We start from the raw sequence: 21729 nt of genomic DNA on the forward strand, positions 1-21729 counted from the left end.
GATATAAGTGAAATCATATGGTATTTGTCTTTCTCTGCCTGGCTTATTTCACTTAGCTTAACACATTCTAGGTCCATCTATATTGTTGCAAATGGGAAACTTTCTTTCTTTTTATGGCTGAATAATATTTCATTGCATACATATACCACATCTTCTTTATCCATTAATCTTTTGATCGATATTTTGGGTGTTTCCATAGCTTAGCTTGGGTAAATAATGTGGCAATAAACAAAGGCAAATATATATATCATTTTGAAACAGAGATTTTGTTTTCTATTTTTAGTTTTTGAAGAATATCCATACTGCTTTCCACAGTGGCTACACCAATTTACATTCCCACCAAGAGTGTAGGAGGTCTCCCTTTCCTCATGAAAATTTTCTTTTGCAATTTTCTCTTTCGATAAGACAGTTTGATATGTGGAGCTACAGAATATTATCATCACACTTACTTACATCCCACTACTCCCCCAGCTTCCTGTTTTAACAGTACTGAACTACAATATTCCCCATGGCACCACCATTTTATACCTCCCTGAAGTTGCACATAATCTTCCCTTTGTTTTTAATGTTCTACTTTCTTTTTCCTGGCCTACTCTTTAGTTTTTCAAAACCCAGTTTAGGTGTGCCTCCTCCTTGAAGTTCACCTTTCTTGCTTCCAAAGACTTAAAACACTCTATCTGCTTCTACCTGGTAGCTTACTCAGATAAAGGTACATACTTCAAATGCTATTGGTGGTTCATGGTGCCATATTGTAATTTATTTCTTTTACAATCTGTCCCCCACTGAGTGAGTGAACTTTGTGCCTGGTTATATGCTATACTTTATTAATCTCTGTGTTCCCATGCCCTTACACATTGCCTGGCCCATAGCAATTGCTTCAGAAATGTTGGATGAACTTAACGAAGTGATGCATATTACTATATTGCTTGCTATCAGTGAATGTTGTTTTATTTAAAATCCAAAGTATATTTGTTTACTGTTTGAAAATCAAGCTAACCTAGAGAATTTAGCATCCTAACCATCCACCACCCACATCCATTCCGTCCCAGTTCCCATTTAACTTAAATAAGAAGCTGTTTGATTCTTGCATTTTCTGCTAGTTAAGAAGTCAGTGTGATAGAGATGCAAACGGGATTTGCCTAGACATCAATAAACTTGAAAGGCTCCCGGCGGGCCACTTGTAGTGTCAATAAAGGCTCATAATTACTTGCTCCTTTGAGCATTTTAGACCCAACCCCCTAGTTCGCTCTGCTGCGAATACAGGGCTTGAGAACTGAAAGGTTCTTAACTTCTTAAAATTTAGGCGAAGAATGGCAAACACTGACAAGAGACCTCGGAAAGTAAGGGAAGATGCTAGCTGTTTTCCTTGCTGTTTTAAGTTGTCAGGGGACCTGTAACTCATAACCATCCCCTTGCTCTCCTCTGGCGGAGGGTTGGTTGTGGGCTGTGCCATTTTGGGGCTTAGGGAGGAATAGATCCCAAGGCTCCAAGAGTGGATGACAGCCCGAGCCAATGTTCAATCTGAAGGAACAGGAACTCAATTAAGGGGGTGGGGCGGGGGGAGGTTTGGAGAGCTTGGAACCCGAGCATACAGATGGGGATTTCCTAGCTTCCAGGCACTGGCTCAAGGTTGGGCTGCCTCCCGACCCATTCTCACCAGACCCGCGAAAGAAACAAAACAAGCGCGGTACAACAGGGGCAGCAAACTTGTCTCTTGCTGAGGACGCGGAGCAACCGAACGTGGAGGAGCTGTCAGACAGAAGACGACCAGGCACTGAAAAGAGCCCCTGCAACACAATACAACAGAAGTACGGAAAACAGTAGGAGGCAGCGGAAGGTGAAAATCAGAGGCCAAATATATGCAACTGAGACTTTGGCAAAAGAAGTTGCCCTTCCTTCATTCCTTTCTTCCTATCTTTCCCACCTCCCTTGGCGTGTGTGTGGGTGTACTTGCATTTAAAAAGGAGCTCCTTGGTGGCTGCTTTTTCTCAGAATCCTGTTTTTCCGCAGTGAAGTTTAAGTGGGGTTGGAATTTCCTTGACTTGTGCGTGAGGAGTTTCCAAATAGCAATGAGAGTTACATAAATATCCATAAAGTTCCTAATGACACCTCGGCCACAGCTTGTTTCCTGCAAGATCCTGAGTCGGGTCTTCATCCGCTACCCTCCCTGAGAGGGAGGTTAACTAACCGGTTCACTTGTGTATTTGTATTTTCCAGGTTGAGCTGTGGACGGAATACAAAACATCCTGCCTGCCTCCCCCTATTCACTCGTGTGGGAGGATGTGCGTGTGTGTGTATGTGCACGAGAGAGTATGTGCGCGTGTGTATGTTTAGCAAGGTGCTTGGGCGAAGCTACTCTTCTTGCAACCCACCCTCAGCTCTGTCGGAAGTATCTCTAGGGCAGGATGCGTCTTTAGTCTGTCCCCAGCAGATGCCACGGACTATCTCTGCACTAGCCTGTCCAGAGACCTAAGGTTTTGGTGTCCCGGGAGGGCGTCCTGACTTCCTCGTAGTGCCCTGCGCTCTCCGCGGGGTGTGCGAGCGCTGGTGCGCATGAGTGTGAGTGGTATGTATGTTTGTACACCACTGTGAGCTTGTAAGCTTCCTCTCCCTGCACAGTACAGGCTGCGCCGGGGACGTTACTCTCCCAGCCGCCGCCAACAACGCAAGGAAACCGCAGCCTCCGCCCCCTCAGTCCAGTGATTGGCTGGTTTTGCTCATCATTTCCCTGCTAGAAAAAGGGAAGGGCCACTGACGCCCCCGAACCCAGCTGCAGAAGCGGCCGCCACCTCCAATGCACAAGGTGTCTCATCTGAGAGGAAACCTTAGCCCCAGGAGGCGGCGCAGAGCGACCCAGGCAGGCCTGGCGCGAAACGAGAGGGAGAGCGCTGTGCTGCGCTGAGGACCAGCTGGAGCTTGGCCGCAGAAGACCCCCGCGACCTTCTCCTGAGATCCCGGCTCCACGCTCCGCGAATTTTACAGATTTCCCCAACCCCCCGCGACTCTATCTCCCCAAAACGGAGCCTTTATATCAAGAGAAGGTGAGAGAGCTGGTGCCTCCAGGACTTTCCCAGGCACCCAAGATGCGCTCCATTAGGAAGAGGTGGACGATCTGCACGATAAGTCTGCTCCTGATCTTTTATAAGACAAAAGAAATAGCAAGAACTGAGGAGCACCAGGAGACGCAACTCATCGGGTAAATGCAAAGCTTCATTTCAGGATATGACCAAAAAAGTCAAGGCATAAATTAAATGTGAATGTAGACAGTAGAGTGAGGGTTAGGAGGGAATGTGTGTTCTTATGAGCTTGTGTGTGTTTAGTCTCATGAATTAAATAACAAAGGCTGATGTTGAGGTGTGTATGTATCTCTAAGGCGTGTTCCCAGTTCGAGTTCAACTTGCCCAGTGCAGTGGTGGTGACATTTGTGTTGGTCCCGGGGCTCGCACGCCAAAGGAGAAGTCACTGCAGAAGTGTCAACAAAGAACGCGCGCCCTTGTCCTTTTAATCCGCGGGCAGAACTCAAGCGAGACGTCTGTTTACCGTGTGGTTGTCCTTCTTTCTCTGCCCTGTCACTCTGAGGAGGTAACAGAGACAGCTGGCTTCCTAAAAGGCAGAAGTAAAGCCCAGAAAGCAGGAAATTCTTTACTCTTCTATGGCGTTGGGCTGATCTGTGTATCATAATTCGAATTAGAAACTCCGGTACAACCGAGGATACTTCCTTATTTGCTCTTCTGGGCGTCATGGTTAGTTTTAGAAACTGGGTACTGTAGCTTCACACAGATTGCATTTTGCTATTTCCTTAGTTTGTTTAGATGAGTTCAGACTCTTCCCCCACCCCAGTAAATTCTCTAAATATCACACTTCCTTCCTCCTCCTCCCTGGCCTCCGTGCCTTTGAAGTTTACCCAGGAGGTGGCTGCAACTTTGTGTTGCTTACATAGCTTGGAAGCGTTTTCTGAGGATGTGAACCTGGTTGTGAACTCTGTTCAAAGTCCTGCTTCGGAAATGCTCTCTCATCCAGAGAGGCGTCCGCTATCGGAAACTCCACACTGACAGGGAAGTCTGCCTGGTTTTTGTAGATTACTAAGACAGCAGAAGTACAGTGTAAAGATAATAAGGTAATGGGGCTGGGTGGTCGTTATGCATCAACAAATCTCTAAATGTCTAGTCTGGGGTAAAACAATGCGGAACTGTTTGAGATCTTTTACACCGGGAGGGGGTGGGTTGAAACGCAGCCTGGCCCAATTGTCAGAGGAGAGGGACTTCGGGCCGGCGTGCGGGCACCGCCGGCGGACCTGGGCTTCCCAGGCAGACAAAGGGGTCTTTAGGAGCCTAGGTGACGAACCGGCGCGTGGGGTAGCGGCGGAGGCTGGGGCGTGAGGGTCGAGGCTTTTTGTTCGCTTCCGGGCCGGTGGGCTTCGAAGATAAGCCTGAGCCCAGACAAAGCGGCCAAGCCTCGTCAGAACTCTGAGGGTTCGGCCCTGGGCTCGCGACCCAGGAGAGCCAGGGTGGGCGGGACGAGCAGGAGGGCGGAGGCGCCACACGCCGCCCGGGCGTCCTCTCCGGGCCTCCCCAGACCGCGGGCGAGAAGGAGGCGCGCGCCGCAAGCCCCTCCGGGGGCAGTAACAGACCTGGGACGCTCCACTTTTCACGGGCGACACCTCTGAGGCCCATCCCCGGGCGCCACGGAAGGGAGCGGGCGCGGCGGCCCGGGGCCCGCGGGTTCCGTCGCACCCTTTCCGGGCGGTGCTGCGCTCTCTTTACAGCTCCGAGAACGCGCGCGGGGGGCGCCCACGCTAACCGAACAGGAAGAGAGGTGCGTACCGGGCCAGCCCTCCTCCGCGAGAGCGGGCTGCGGGGTGAGGAGACTGAGGAAGCCTGGAGGCGGGAACCAGGCCCCCTTTAAAAAAAAAAATCACTTTTACTGCTCAACCGGCAGCGGGCTCCTCCTTAATTAAAACCCGCAGGGGCAGCGGTACGGGGCGCAGGCCGAGAGCCGGCCGCCGGCGTCGCGCTGCCCCGGGTACCGCGCCGTGTCCGTGCGGCCCTTCGCTCGGACCCCGCGGTGGGCGCGGCCGCCAGCGATGCGGGGAAACGTTCACTGGAAAAGCTTGTGATGCTAGTTCGTGATTTCGTTTCAACTGCCAAATAGTGCTTCTGGTGGAGTTGACTCATCAAACGATCTAATTATCTCATTGACTCTCTTTCCACCTAAGCCACGTGGAGGGGTAGTTTTGAGATGAGGAGCCTAGAGCGCAGGTTTAGCCCCAGAACCCAGGCCGGTATTCGTAAGTGAGGTAACACAGGCAGTCTCTGACCTTTGGGGGGCACTGCGTTCCCAGCGAGTGGACAGTAGAATCCATAAGGGCCTTTCATAGTCTCTGTACCTTAGAACATTCCCCTATTCTCCTATTTAGCCTCCTTGCTACATATGCAATAGGCAGGCAGTTTCTTTATCTGTTCAACCTCCCCTCTCCTAACCGGAGGTCCCATCTAGAGGCAGTCATTCCATGCAGAAGGAAAAAATGTGAACACCAGGATAACCTCCTACTAACCATCCACATTCCCATACCCCCAGAGGACTACTAACAGCATTTTTTTAAAAAAAGGAATGATTCGAGTAATTTTTGGACATTTAAAACTGGTCTTTCCTTTTATGGAAACCTATTCATTACCTAGTATGATGACTTAGTTAATAAAGTTTAACCCAAAGGGCACTGGGGTTGAAGTGGCCTATTCTTGACTAACATTTGTTTCTTAATGGGAAAAATGGCAATTGTATCATATTTGATTTCACTGGTGTGTGTGTGCTTTGAGTATAATTGGAAGTGTATTAAGGGTCCTACAGATAAAACTATGTGGGTATGCTCATTTAGTGAGATAGTATAGTTGAAAGTGTAACATAAACTTTAATACATTTTCTTAAAACTTAAAACTGTTTTCCTGGTTGACCATAAATGAGATTTTAACTAATCTTTCTTACCGTCTAGAGATCTTTTTAATTTGACTGTATATTTTAGGTTGTCTCACTAAATGATTGCCTATTAATTCTAAAACTTATGATAGAACTGACAGTGGAAATAAGTAGTCATACTTAGAATATCATTGTTTTCAGCAGAGTTAGTTCCAGTTTGTTCTAGGGTAGAACAACTTACAAATCAACGACATTGGGGTTGTGAAGTGGTCTGTTCTTGACTGACATTTTTTGGAAACCCAGAATCTGCAATTTACTTCATATGTTACATTTAGAATTCTACTGAAAACCATAAGCAGTAAGTTAAGGTAGTACATCTCTATTTTTAGTTGGTTGACCCTTACATAACAAAAACACAAAATTGCCAGCTGTTTTGTTCAGTGTTAGTTTGATGCAGGATTTTTTCTTTTAAATGGCTTTTTCATGATAAGGAAGAAATTGAACCTAGTCCAAAGGAACACATTCATACCAAAGCCAATTTAAGAAGGTGAAGACTTATCAATGGCACTGATGCAGGGTTTGGGGGACCTAATTTCATGAAACAAAACTAATCAAATTTTTGTGTACTGCAGAGTTAATATATCGTAATGATGCTTGGCAACTCAAATTTCAAAGAGAAATATTTCTAAATACTAGTAACATAATTAATTACTTTCTGCCACTAATATTGCATAGAGAACCATCTAAGTGGGTTTTTCTTAGCTCCATATAAGCAGGAATACTTTATAATATATATTGCTTCATGCTGCATTATTTCCTTGATGTGTTTTGTAATTTTCCATTTAAAAGTACATATTGAATCTTCCAGGATATAGCCCTATGCAAGAACTCTTTTCAGTGCAGCTGTTTAGCAATGGTGTCTGAACTGGAATGAGAAACTAGTAGGGGGTGACATCCTTCATGCCTCACATTCACCGGAAGGAAAAGCCTTTTCTAAAGCAGAAAACTACCAAGGTCACAAGTAAAAAATCTCTTGGGACCCATTTAATTTTGTACAAAGAAATTTACTCCAGAGCCTCAGATTACACTAAGCCTGGCCTTCTCCTACAAGCATTCCAATGACTTTAAGGAGAACCATGCCTAGTTTAGCTATTTTCATTCAGAGTTCTTCCCAGTGATAAAACATGAATTTGGCTTACCACCAGCTCAATGAAAACAATCCAAAAGCAAGGTAACGTGCTAGAATTTCATTAATATAAAGCTGATGTAAACTTTTAAGCCACTGTTTTTTAGTCTTAGAGGTTCTGAATGGCTCCATAGAACAAAGTATATCATAGTAATCATTCAGCTCCATTACGTGTCAGTAAAGCAGTCTTCCATAGATATTTAAAATTGCCAGCCCATGTATATTTTTACTTCTACTAAAGTTTATTGGTGGTGAAAATATAATCACAGCAACCTGTGATTAGAAATATATGGTATTGACAGGCCATTTATTAACAAGATGAAAATTGGAAAGATCCTACCCCTAGAAATATAAGAGTGTGTGCCCATACTCTTACAACAATATCTCCAAAAGTGTGAAGGTTAGCTTCTATGTATATCTACATTTTTATTCATGTGTTTATCATTAAACATGTAATATAAAAATCAAATTCTGGACCACTGAGTAGTAAATTTCACCCTGTTTCCTTTTGTCCTCCGTGACCTCTACAAAATGATTATTATTAGTCATGCAGAGACATGCAAATGTATAATTTTCAGCAGGATAGTTTAAAATATTAATTTTTATAGAGTTCCAAATTTTTACAGGGAATTTGTTGCATATGATGCTTTGAGTTGTTTCAAATTGGAACTACATGCTTAAAAAAGAATGCAAACTCAAATGCCAAACTATAAGCCTCTAATTACAGAATTCATCTAACAGCTGTTACACAGGCAATGTTTCCATTGATAGTAGGAGAGGATTGCCGACATAATAAACACAGATTTAGACTTTGTGACTGAGCAAATAGTCATGTTACTTTTTAACTATGCTTTGAGGTTCTAAAAAATTTTAAGGTAACATCTAAGGAAATAAATGCAGATAGTGAAAGGGTTATGCCATAAACAGGTAGCTTTAATTCTCTGAGTCTGGGTTTACGTCTATAGTACCAAGAAAATAGTCTATTGAACAATGAACTGGTTCAGCACTAAATGTCCTAATGGTATAAATGCTACCATAGTGTCTGTCACCATCATCACTATCACCAGCATCCTGTTATTGCCATACTATGTGGTGTACATGCCTGACACTGTTCATTGGAGGGGATAGCATGGTTTATTTATTTTTTATGTAATAGGAACTATCAGTAATAAAGGCTATTGATGTTTTCCTGGCACCAACAACTATTAGGAAAATGGCTCATTTGTTGAGATGTTTTGAGACCCAGTTTAATTTTAGAAATAAACACTTCAATAGTGTCTTATAAATTACTTTCATACACAGAATCCCACTAAATCCTTCGCAAACTCATTGCAGATTAGATAATGTTATTCCATTTTTCAAGGTAAGGTAAGGAAGGCACTGTGGCTTAGGAAGAGAATATTGTCCAAGGACATACAGACTAACAAGTGATAGAATCACAAACTTGCCCAGATCACCTGATATTCCAAGGTCTTCTTAATCCAAAACAAAAGCTGTTTCCATTACATCTATATGCCTTCTGTGAAAACAAAATTAAAACCTTGGGAGTCACAAATATACAGATGCAGGAGATTGGCCAAGCATCCTGTCTAAACACAGGGTAGGGAAGACCTAAAGGGGAACAGATTTTTGATGAGAAGCTTTTTTTTCTTTAATTACTACAAAGGTCTTTTCTTTAAATAAAAATGGCTTTAATTCAAAAAAGATAAGTGTAAATGATTGCCTTGATAAAGTCATACTCATTCAATCCTGATATCTTTCATCATGCTCACACCTCTTCTTCCTACATGTAGAAAAAGTTGTATCTATAATTTGTCACCAGTAATCTAAATCAAATTATGTATTATGCTACTTAGAACGCTTCTTACTTTCATAAAGCTGGTGTTTTTTGTTTCAGAGATGGTGAGCTGTGTCTGAGTCGATCACTTGTCAATAGTTCTGATAAAGTCATTCGAAAGGCTGGCTCTTCAATCTTCCAGCACTCTGTAGAAGGTTGGAAAATCAATTCCTCTTTGGTTCTGGAGATAAGGTGAGTTTCTTTAATAAGGAATGATAAATTTCACTTCATGTCCTCAAATACGTTGGGCTTGGCAAACTTATATCGAATACTTGATTTATAGTTCAAGTATGAATACTTTAATAAAAGAGTGAACAATCTCTATTTAATGTTGATCAGTGAAGATGTGAAGCCATAAAACTGAAATTGTTATGTGGTCAGAAATTTAAGGATGGATATGTGAGTTTTGAATATACTGTCTTTATACTGATGGAATAAAATATTCAACAAAGTACTAATATTTAACTTAGTTTTCTTTATTACTCAGGATGGACATATATTTTGAGAATTATCTTTACCTTCCCTCAAGTCTTCATACTAATCTTGTGTTCCCTCATACTAGATGAAAATAGAGTGTATTCAACTCCTATTTGCTGGCAATGATAAATAAATGTGATTTAGACTATGAATGGGTATTTACATGTGAGCGCCTATAATAAAAAGCTAATAAAACATACTAAGTAATCATATCAAAAATAGGGAAAAAATCAGAAAATAAGCCTTCTTGAGTACTGCCATAATCTTCTTAAGATTTTGGCATTTTAGCTGAAATAAGCTCTTGAAATCAAACTTGATGCCTACCTATAGCTATTATATATTTTTTTCTATTATAATCCTTTGACTAGTAAGAAAGTTAGGGACAGGCCTTCCTAAACACGGAGGAAGGAAGAAAATCATTTTTCTCTCTAGTTACATTACTATGTTGGTTGGTATGTTTAAATAACAGCATTTTAGTAAGTCAAACTCTTCTTTGGAGCTCCAGAGTACACTCATCCTTTTTTCTAGTATTGACAAAATGCTAATTATTTGTTGATTGAATATTAACACACGGTTTCAGAAGAGTATGTTAGTGGTTAAAGGGATAAGCTGTTGATCTGTTTGTCTGGGTTTCTACCTACTCACTTCTTGGATCATGCCTACCTAGAGTGTAGATTATATGTAACTTGAGGGAAGGGTCTACTATACTCATCTTTAGAATATGTATAGCGGTTCATAGACGCATTGCAGCAAAGGCATCCACTACATGTTGAATATACTTGAAAGAATGTCTAAAAATCTTAAAAAGATGGTTGCCGGGGAAATGCAGGAATGGTTAGACTTCTTCATTTTGAAGCTTTGAAAGTGACTGGAAAGGGAAACAGGAATCACACTGCTGCAAGTGGTGTGTGTTTTGTTGCTTTCAGTTTAGGAGGAACTTTTACATTTGTAGGCAAAGTACAAGAAGAAAGAGCTGAGTAGAGTCTGACGACCAAGCTTATCAATTGTTGCCTTCTGGGGAGACTATGGTCAGCAAGCGAGATTTATTTCAACTGGATTTTTAAAAATGCCTTAAGGCCAATATTAAAAATTAGGAGATTTCCCTTAAAAAGTACAGATTTTTCATATACTCATGAGATGAAAAATTTGATGATGCTGAATCTGTATTCCTCCTGAGACTAGTGGGCTAAATAGAACTGTAGTCATGAGCTCTCCAGTTTGGCATTTTTACACTTGGAGCTTCTTTCTCTGTTCATACTTAGCTAGTGCCATCCACTGTCTCATACCCTTATGCCTACTTTTGAATTTAGAAACCCTGTAAGAGGTGAGATAATTATGAGGAAAAAGCTCCAGGATGTGGGACTAGATGGGGTCATAAATACAGGTGTGGCTTTGTTTAGAACAGTTAGGATTAATATTTCTTGGAAATAGACCAGAAAGAGAGAAATATAGTTTTAAAAAAGGAGATATTTGATCTATAAAGATGTCTGGGAAAGAGACTTTCAAATTTAATTATTTGGCAATCAGAGAGACAATTAGATAAGGCTATAAAGATCAGGTGAAGAAAAGTAATGGAAGAAAGTAAAATAAGAAAATTATAATAATTTAATATATACATGCTAAATAATATATCAAATAAAATAAATTCTAATAAGTAAATTAGATAAGTAATTGTCAATAACTTAATTAATATACCTGGCCATGCCTTCCTAGTAGCTATAAAAAATGAATACAATATACATGTGCATCAGGCCACAGAGGTATCATTTGCTGTTTTTAAGATATTCAAGCTAAGGGTATTGAATATAAATTGACCCAAGCAATTCATTATTGCAACTTTACAAATTAATGAGGGTTGCAATAATATCTTTGAGAATAATTTGTTTTCAATTATAAGAGATGATAATAGTAGGTATGAAATGTTAGTGATCTTATCATATGGGTCTCCTTAACAGATAAGGAGTAAAGCATAAACCAGTGCACATATTGAATAATACATACAAAGTTGTCACTTCCTTACAAAGAAATAATAATCTGTAAAGCCATTTATGTACTACATGCAAACAGTTCATAAAAATTATAATTGCCTATAGCAGTAGTGACCAGTGAGTATTAATCAGTTTGACATAAAAAAATTAGAATATGAAAATGCCTGATTGTTAGCTTAGCTTTCGATTTTCTTAAGTCATACTGGAAACTAATCGTAAAGCATTTTTGATTATTGTTTTTCTTTGTATCTTCCCCACATCTATAGCACTTATGAAGAACCATATTACTGTGTCTGTGAGTGGGTGTCAGCATATTTTACAAATGTTTTAAAAATTCTACTTTGAAGTTTTTGATTAAGACATTTCAACTAATCATTTTCCAACTTCTATGATTGAACCATGCCTACAAATCTTTCTCATTTAAAAAAATCTCATTACACTTATAATTGTCTTGTGACATTCTTAATACATTATTTATCTTTTTGCATTAAATGGAAAGTCACTGAATATAAACTGTTTTTCCCTACATTTGTAGACATGATGTTCTTTCTTATTACTAATTTTTTCAGCCCTATATACACTCTTACTGCTTTCCTAAGCACAGCAAGAATTCATTCATATATATTCATCAAAAAACTGTACCTCTGGGGAGTTGTCTAAGAAAGATGGTTCTATGCATTAGTTCACTGTACTTTGAAGATTCATCAAGATTTAGGGGAATTTATGCATTCTACAGCTAACTTCACAGTTAAAATAATCAGCTTGGTTAAAGGGTTGATTTAATTGGTGGTAGTCTCTTCTTTATTATCATAAGCTAAGAAATGACACAAGATGCATCAGCTGTTGAGAGTAATTCTGTGAACATGGACTGAGAGATTGTTTGTTCATGTCCAACACTTGTGACTTGATATTTTTTCCCCTTTGTTTCTTAATTTTTTTCTCATCTTTTGTATGTTGATTAGAAACCCAAAGAATTAGAATGCCAAATATAAATGTTTAGAAATGTATGCACTTAGCTACTCATCTAGACAGCTTAAGCAGATCATAATTAGAAAAAATACTTCCAACTCTTAATATCATCACATATCAAAGTTCTTAAACAGATAAGTCTTGAGGGATAACTAAACATAATTGCAAATTTATTTCTGCTTACCTGTCAAGAAGAATTTGCTGTTGCATGCATAGCTCTATTTTAGAAAAAGATCCACATATAATTCTACTTACTTGGTTCAGTAAGTGACCAGTAGAACACATCTTGGGTCACACAGCTTCAAGCAGCAGAGTCAAGCTTCAAAGCCAGGCTTGTGTGACTGTTAGAACCAGAGTTCTTATAATGAAACAGATTTCATATTTTAATTCTAAAATATAGAAGACTACATTTTAATTCTAAAAGTGCATACTATTAAAATGAATCTTAATAAAGTACACAATAATTTGGGGGGTTTGCTCTAAAATATTAAAATATATTATTCATCTAGTATTGTCAAATGATGGGCCAAATATCAAATGGCCATTGAGGTGTAAATTAAACTAAAAAGTCTTTGGTTTTTGAGTCAATTTTGCCTTTTCATTTGGTTTTGTTTAGGACTTTTCTTTTGATAGTAGACTCCTTCCTACCACAGCTAGGTCCTAAGCTCTGAAGCCCTAACAGGCTAAAGGCTATGTTCATTCAGAGCTTTGAGGCACATTGCCTGGTGGAAATTATCTTTTGAGACAAAAAATTGTGTGTTCACTCTGCTTTTTGTAGGCATAATAAAACATTTGGCATTTCTTAAACTTTTTTCTTTTTTTTTTAGTAAACCATGTCATTTAGTGATTTTTGTCTGGAGTCAAAGTACAAAAACTGATTCCTAATATATGATAACTTAATTTACTTCTCAATTTGTGATGCATTCTAGCTGTAAGTTTTGTCTCACAATACTTGCTGATGGAGTCAACAGTGTCATTCAGAGTAAATTTTAGTTGTCACAGCACGTATGCTTGTTGACAAGAAACCTACAGTGGAAAAAGAGTGGCACCTGGTGATAGGTTAGCTATATTTAAACTTCAAGTGAAAACAATGTTTAGTAAATTAATTCTCTGGGACTCTGCAGCTGCTATTTCAAGTAATGGGTAATGTTGAAAGGGAAGTTCTAGTTGAAAATTCAGTTGAAAAGTTTCTGTATAGAATCTATTCCTGTCTGTTTAACAGTCTAAACCAACCTTTCAGTTTAAGCCAACATTGCCTAACAAAAAATAATCTTTATGACTAACTTCTTTAAGTCTCACTGAAAGTGAAACATTTTCAGATTCTTTCAGTTATATTTATCATTGAAACAGTTTTTGAATTTAGGTGTTTACTATGTAACATGATTTCCAAAGAAACACTATGCTCACAAAATGACAGTTAAAGACCTATAAGGAATCTTCTGTTGCTGTTAAGTCACATACAGAAAACAACAGTGTCTTTTCAATATCTTCTAATTACTTGACTGCGTATTAGGAAAACTTGTACTGATACAGCCTGCATATTAAACATTAACTTTTGTTGATTCATGTTTCTTTAAAGCCCAGAAGTTAAACTGAGTTTTCCTTCTCTTTCTCTCTCATTCTGAAGTAATTGTGTTTAATCTGTTCTTTTCATTCATATCAAGGATCTCAACAAAAGTATGTGTTCACTTTGATGATACTTAAAGTGTTGTTTCAGTGTAATGTAAGTACAATAGTTTTTCGCTCTTTCAATGACATTTAGTTAATAAGATTTAAATGTTAGTTTTCCTTTCTTTATTCTTCCCATAGATTTACAGTATGAACAACATCTAGACTTAGCAAATCCATAGAACTTCTTACAGTCCATTACACCTACAATCTAAAAAAAATGCCTACAACTTGCAAGAAAAAGAAAACTAAGCTTTATTTACTATTTCCAAAAACATAATAAGCATTGCAGTCACATTGTTATTCACTCAAAGTAATTATTTTCAGTCTTTATTGCATCCTACACCAGGAATTTTCTCAGACATGTATTTCCATGCATAGATTTAAGCCCTAAAATAAGCACTAAAAGTTAAGTTCATTATAAGAAAAAGAACATACTGGAGACATTCAAGTTTTCTTCCCCTATCCCTTCCAGTTTTAAAAAGCAAATAACTATACTAACAATCATCCTGAGTTGTACTTAAGAAACTTAAATTTATATTTTGATTAATATATGTGAATTGGTATTTTTATTTTGTTTTGGAAAACACTTTTACTACTTTAACAGCTTTCATTTAAAAAAATAAACTGTTGAGCCCATAAAACAGCACTACAAGAACATGCCCAGTGGTATCATCTGCACTTAATAATTATTTATCTCATTAATCATTCTTTTCTTTCAAGAGTTAGACAATATATCTTTCAAAACTTTGTTGAACTCATAGAGTTCACTTTTTTATATTAATTTTTCCTTAGAGTGAATAAAGATACTCCTGGGGAAAATGGAAGTTCCTATGGCCAGGATCCTAACCTGACCCTAAACTACTTGATGATGTAATTGGTCTGCTGCTGGGCTACTGCTTCCACACCCATAGGCAATGAGCTATTATTGACTGAGTCACTATATAAAGAGCTCCACCCAGTGTGCTTTTAGCCTGCTTTTACCTTTAAACCCTTTTACCCCAAGAACATTCACTTCCATTGTAATTTCTTGGTCTCGTCAAATCCAGAGTGAACTTGGCTGGGGCAGAAACCCTCAGGTGAATCACTGTTATATGCAGGAATTTTGAAGACTTAGGCTTTCAAATGTTTTTGATGCTAACTTTCTATAATATAGGGAGGTGCTGTTATTGCAAAGTCCCTCTTGCTATTAGCTGACAAGCATATAAGTATTAACTTTTTTCATGGGTAAAGAGATTTTCCCTTTAAAATTTCCAAACAAAAGAGTCTTCTTTCAAATCTGGACCTCTAGTCTATTCACTTCATGCTTGTAAACATGCCACCACTTGTAAGTTACATCTTTAAATGTATGTTTATATACATTTAAATTATGTTCAAAGGCAAATGATAATATCATCTAGTTTGGTGATTTGACCACATCTGCAGTCTTTATTTTAGAGCCAGCCTTGTTGTTTTCACAGGAAATTAAATTTTTTTGTTGAAATACAGGTGTCAGGCATTACTCAATTATTTTTCCCAAAGAAATAGATGGTAGTTAATAAGTATATACAATAGTTTCTATGGATTGCTGCTCTTGGTGAAGAATCATATGGGCTTAACATAGTGAAAAACTTCTCAGTTTCTACAGTTCATGTGCCCTATTGTGTCTGATTTCACTGGTAATTTTCTTCCAGTATAATCCATACTTTGTTAAAATAAACTGTTATGGTGTCTGATAGTACTACTATGAATTTTTAAATTTCATTTGTAGGGTATTTATATAGTTTTCCTTAAAAATTCCACTCCTTATAAGCCTGCTATTCACAATATTTAAGAAAAGTATTTAAAAAAACATTTCCTTTTTTCAGAGATAATGGGCATATCTGTCATTTATAAAATATGGCCAAATAAAGTTTTCAATCACTTAGTTTTCTAATTAAACCATGCATTAAGCTCAGACCTATACCTATTTAAATAAAAAAATAAAAATAAAAACACAAAAGGAAAGATAAGTTATTTTCCTTTCTTCCTTGCTAGTTATGCTCCTCATAAGTGTGATTTGGGAAATTGCCCTTTTGATGGAGTGATAGGAGGAGGTAATATTTTGTCTTCCGTAATAACATTTGTAAATTGTGATGAAGCTTAAACCATATCACAGAGAAAAATATGTCTGTCATGTTTTAAGTGGTTATTATAATGGCATTGTTTGTAGCACTCTGAAAATAACAAGTTATAGTACAGCACTTCAGTAAATAATGACCAACTTCCAACTAGAAGACAGCTTTTCCAGATTGCTTTTAGCTGGTATATGTTTTTAGCTTGATGATCAAACAATCCCAGACTTTTGTAGGCCAGATTCATGGTTTCTTTGGCAATATAAGTTCCTCAAACACTTACTGGCCTCTGGGCTATTTCCTTGTAGTTAGAGCCTGGTATAAATAACTCCACCCAAAGATTTCTTCTAAACAAAGTTTTCCAGCCTTCTGAATCTCCTCTCATTATTGTGGTTTAACCCAACTGTCCCTTAATTTAATGGCAGCTATTTTTAAGTCATTTGAATCTATAGACTTAAATGGGAAGGCAATATCCCTCTTGCTGCTGGGATGTCTCTGATTTGCAGCTGTATCTCTTGCTAATTGAGATATTAGAAATATTTGTGAGGTTCCAACTACTAGACTCACGCAGTTTAGATAACAAATCGTTAACAGAGATACTCCGTTCTGTCTCAGCTTGTAACTTGGTTATTTCCTGTCTCACTTTGCCTCTTTTAGTGCCTTGCTAAATAGAGCAACCAACATAAAATATACAAAGACTTTTTAACCAATTCTCTAAGAGCAGCAGGCTTATCAGATACAGGGTATAATTCCCAAATTAGTGCATATAACAGCTTTTTCAGGTGCTTTACTATATCATGTCAAGAGTCACCAGCATTCCAGCCAGCTACCTCTATTTTCTCATTTTCCATCATCTAATTTATCATATGCATATATGTTTATGTAGCATCTCACATCTATTATCAGTTTCTTTATTAGGTGTGAGATAGGCTAAGCTCCATTAAAAAAAGAGACCTTAAAATACAGTGGATCAAACAAGTTGGAAATGTATTTCTTCTCTCTTCTACAGTCATTCACATGATCCACTTATATTCCATGTAAACAAACTAACTCAATAACGAAACCCAGCTGTACTTGGAAATGTTCTAGCTGAGCATCCATGTATCCAAGTAACACATAGAAGATTCAAATACTAAAAGGAAGTAGGGAATACAGGACGTTTAGAAACAGTTAGCCATCTCTGCTATGATTAGTCCAGTGCCCTATCTGTTCATCTTTTCCTTTAACATATGTACCCATCTTCCTGGATTCTTGAGCTTAGGAGAGAACTACATACACACATAGTGCTATAGTTTTAACTGTTCTTCCAAAAATTTTCATACACACACGATTTGGATAAATGCATATATGTTTATTAGGAAGTTTAATTTTTTAAATAACTAAGGTTAACACCAAACAATTTCAAGTTATTTCTATTCACCTTAACTAGACATTAAATAAAATAGATGACTATAGAAAATTAAAGCTACTAGAATATCTAGTTGTGCAAAATCAAGTCATAGTAATTCTATTTTATTTAATAAACTATTTTTCTATATATTTTGATAGATGGGGGCTTTTGTTAATTCCACAAATAGGTGTATATACTACATCTATTTATAAAATCATTGAGATTATGTGCAAATGATTTTTTTAAATATATTCTATTTTCTATAGAATCTACTTAATAAATTGGCTTCATTACCACCTGACAATTTGATTAATAATTTACCAATTTACATTTCATCATATGTTACTTTGTATTGATATTATCACTTCTTGGATATGTTGTCACTGACGGAAAACTTTGCTTATATTTCAAATACAGGAAGAACATTCTTCGTTTCCTAGACGCAGAACGGGATGTTTCAGTGGTCAAGAGCAGTTTTAAGCCTGGTGATGTCATTCACTATGTGCTGGACAGGCGCCGGACACTAAATATTTCTCAGGATCTGCATAGTCTACTACCTGAAGTTTCACCAATGAAAAATCGCAGATTTAAGAGTTGTGCAGTTGTTGGAAATTCTGGTATTCTGCTAGACAGCGAATGTGGGAAGGAGATTGACAGTCACAATTTTGTAATAAGGTGAGCTTTCTTCTCTTCCTGAAGACTGTAGTTTCTTCAAAGACATTTTACTTAGGAGTAGAAAACTGGCAGGCATGTTTAAATCTAATATTAATATTAAAGATTATTGAAAGTTCAAGCAAATATTTATCTATGATATCTTTTTTTGGTGTAGTATCCAAATTCACATTTACCCTGAAATATATCATTAAAATTATTCTCATTGAAATAAAAGGTGGTCTTGTTGTAGCAATATGATTCACAACTAGCTTTTTTTTTTGGCTAAATGGCAATTTTATTATGCTTAATACTCACACAGGAAAACTATTTTTCTTAATAGTTCTTTTTTATAGTCATTAATTTACTATTAAATTATTCAATAATTATATTAATAATCCTCTATACTCAAATTATATTAGTTTGTTCATAAAGACTATGAACATTCCTATGCAATGATATAACAAATGTAGGTTAGTATTACTTTTTAAATGACAATTATTTAGCAGATTCTAGGAACATAACAAGTTTATATTTGATATCTTGGACTGATTTGCCTTTGTTACTCTATGCATGGTATTTGTATATGTTAGTATATTTTAGTTTTTTAGTATCTCACATACCTGAACATATTTGTTTGTTTTCATTGATGGTCAGCAGATATTTGATGATGCATGTGTTTGGTTAACTTGTTTAACTGATTGAAACACACAGTAGAAATGGGATTGTGATGACATCTTAGATATTAGCAGTTTTTAATTCCTAATTCATACATTTGAGCAGGGTGGTTTTTGGCTTCTTTTAGTTCTTCAGAAGAGTTTGCTAAATGAATGAAACATGTGTATTGAAATATGAACTAGTGTACTATAAAGATAAGTAGGAAAGCACGTTGGTTTGTCATGTTGACAAACCTGAAGTCTTGAAGATATGCTGGAGTCCAGCCTGTAGAAGTTAGATCTTGAAAATATCTTTTTGAAGTGTAAATATAGTCAATTATATAAGTATTAATCATGACTATATAACTTTTCCGTAAAATAATAGGCATGAAAAAATCATAACGGAACACTATTGGGTGGATATAATTCATAACAATGAATGTAACTACATCCATATAACTACCTGATTATAAACTACATTCATTGTAATTGTTGGCATGTATAGCTTGTGTTCCCAGCTTGTTTGTTTCCCACTTTTCCTCTTCTGTATAAAGATTATTAAAGGAGAGATAAATTATGCTTGCTCTGCTACAATTGTTCAGTGACCCCTCCAGGATCAGATTCACCCAGGTATTCCACTTAAGTTGATGTCTAACTTTATAAAACAAAGCATTATTTTTAGATAAAATCTTCATTCAATGTTAATTCGATTTTAGACTTTATTCACTTTTATTTTTTTGAAAGGGCTTTAAAGAAATAAAATGCTGTCTTCTTTGTTAAATGATGTACCAGAATGGATTATTAGTTGCAAATAGTAATCTATTGTTTCAGACAGTTTTCTTACTAGGGAAGAGGGCAAGAGGCATATAATGGCGTAGCATTATTGTCCTGTAAAGTGTAGTTTTAGAGGATGTTTTTTTTAATACCCTTCACAAATATTTTGAAATAAGTCTGTGAAAAGTGCCCATGAGGTATGTGTTGTATATTTGCACATATAATGCTAGCTATATACAAATACAATTATCATAGATGTCCTCTCCTGGGAGAGATATTCCCTCAGTAACTGTATCATCAATTAATCAATTAAATGCTGGTTTCACTGGGATATTACACAAAATAGGAGCCCTATTCAATATCATTATATGATGCTTAAGAAAAGGATTGTAAAATCAATTAAAGCCTAATTTTGACTCCCTAATGACTGACTGACCAAATATTGAATTGATTTGTAGGTTTCATATGAACATGTACCTAAATAACAGAAAAGTAAATATAAAAATTAGTTCTATTTCTAATAAAATATACCTAAGATCATAATCAATTTTTTGTAAGTGCAAACCTCAAGACCCCTAGTACATATTTCTTCAACTGCCATGTTGCCAAGGAAGATTCATAAAGGATGATAAAGTTCTTGTGATGCTAAAGATCTTGTCATATAGCTCCAGATGAGCAAATTTTAACTAGTTTAATGTGGTATTGACATGTCAGTTATATACTTTTCCCCACCTTCTTGATAAGAAAAGAAAATGGGGATATGAAAGGATATATTTTACTTTTCAAGCTTTATTGAGATATAATTGATATATGACATTGTGTAAGTTGAAAGTGTACTATGTGTTGACTTGGTACATTTGTATGTTGCAATATGATTACCACCATAGCGTTAGCTAACCCCTCCATCACACAATTACCATTTCTTTTTCATGATGAGAATATTTAAAATGTACTCTCAGAAACTTTCACTTATATAACACAGTATTGTTGACTATAATCTCCATGCTGTACATAGATACCAATAACACACTTACTTTCTAAGTGGAAGTTTGTATTCTTTGACCAGCATTTCCCCATTTCTGCTAAGTACCCAACCTCTGATAACGACTGCTCTGTTTCTACAAGTTTGACTTTTTAAAACTTGTAAGTGGTATCATACCATATTTGTCTTTCTCTGCCTAACTTTTTTCACTTAGCATAGTGCCCTCAAGGTCCATTCATGTTGTCGCAAGCGGCTGGAGAGAATATATTATTTTAAAAATATTCACTTAGACCTACTTCTTCAGATACATGAGCTTTGATTTCTCTGGAATGTACGACCTTGAAACCGGAGGAAACTGACTTCCCTGTATGTGCTTCTGCATCCATTGAGTAGGCACAGGCCAGAATCTATGCAAAACAACATTCTGTGGGATCTATAATTTTGTCTCCAATATTCTCTTTTTCCTCTATGGGATAAATTCTTTTCTTCCAGTAACATCTATGTCTATGGTGTTTTTAAGTAAAATTAAGTGCAGTTTTAGGCCTAACAATAGCTTTGTTTTATTAATAAAAAGACATTCCAAATGTTTAGGTGGTTAATGTTACAATTTTAACATTAATTGTAATGATGTGTGTAAGCAGAAAGAATGAAAAAATATATTGTGAAACATTCCTTTACACAGGTACTTAGAGGACCAATAAATTTAGAGGCCTCCACAAACAGTTCCCTAAAACCCTTCTCCCATCCAGGTGCCCCATTGACTGTAATTCTATCCATTGAAACACATTTGTTTACTATTATTCTTATAGTCATTTAAAATGAAAATAATTTGTTAAAAGATAAACATTATTTTTTCAAAGGTACTTATAGTTTACTACAGTACTTTACACATATATAACAAACCTTTGTGAGTGTCAACCATGCTCCAGTCACAAGTGGGATGCACAGTCATAGAAATGATTATCTTATATTCCTCCTTGAAGGAGCCTGGGCTGTGTGGGGTTAGGAGTCATCACCAAAACAAAAAGTCTCTGAAGACACATGATAAATTTGAGACACCTGTCTATGGCGAGCTCTATAATTTCACTTTATGCAAAAGTATTTACAAAATATTTGAAAGAGAGACTAAGATATGCTTACAGTAC

At 37.1% G+C, this 21729-nt stretch overlaps 1 protein-coding gene across 1 annotated transcript in view; it reads left to right on the forward strand.

Annotated features, from left to right (window-relative positions):
• The first annotated feature begins 4181 nt into the window (after nt 1–4181).
• Nucleotides 4182–21729, forward strand: part of ST8SIA4 (ST8 alpha-N-acetyl-neuraminide alpha-2,8-sialyltransferase 4) — an 81193-nt gene continuing 63645 nt past the window's right edge. The window contains exons 1-4 of the mRNA XM_037011962.2: nt 4182–4355; nt 4667–4815; nt 8997–9128; nt 17939–18196. Of these exons, the coding sequence (XP_036867857.1) occupies nt 4182–4355; nt 4667–4815; nt 8997–9128; nt 17939–18196 (713 nt within the window). The remainder of the gene's footprint in view (nt 4356–4666; nt 4816–8996; nt 9129–17938; nt 18197–21729) is intronic.

The sequence above is a fragment of the Manis javanica genome, chromosome 1, assembly GCF_040802235.1.
Source record: "Manis javanica isolate MJ-LG chromosome 1, MJ_LKY, whole genome shotgun sequence".
Taxonomy (NCBI): domain Eukaryota; kingdom Metazoa; phylum Chordata; class Mammalia; order Pholidota; family Manidae; genus Manis; species Manis javanica.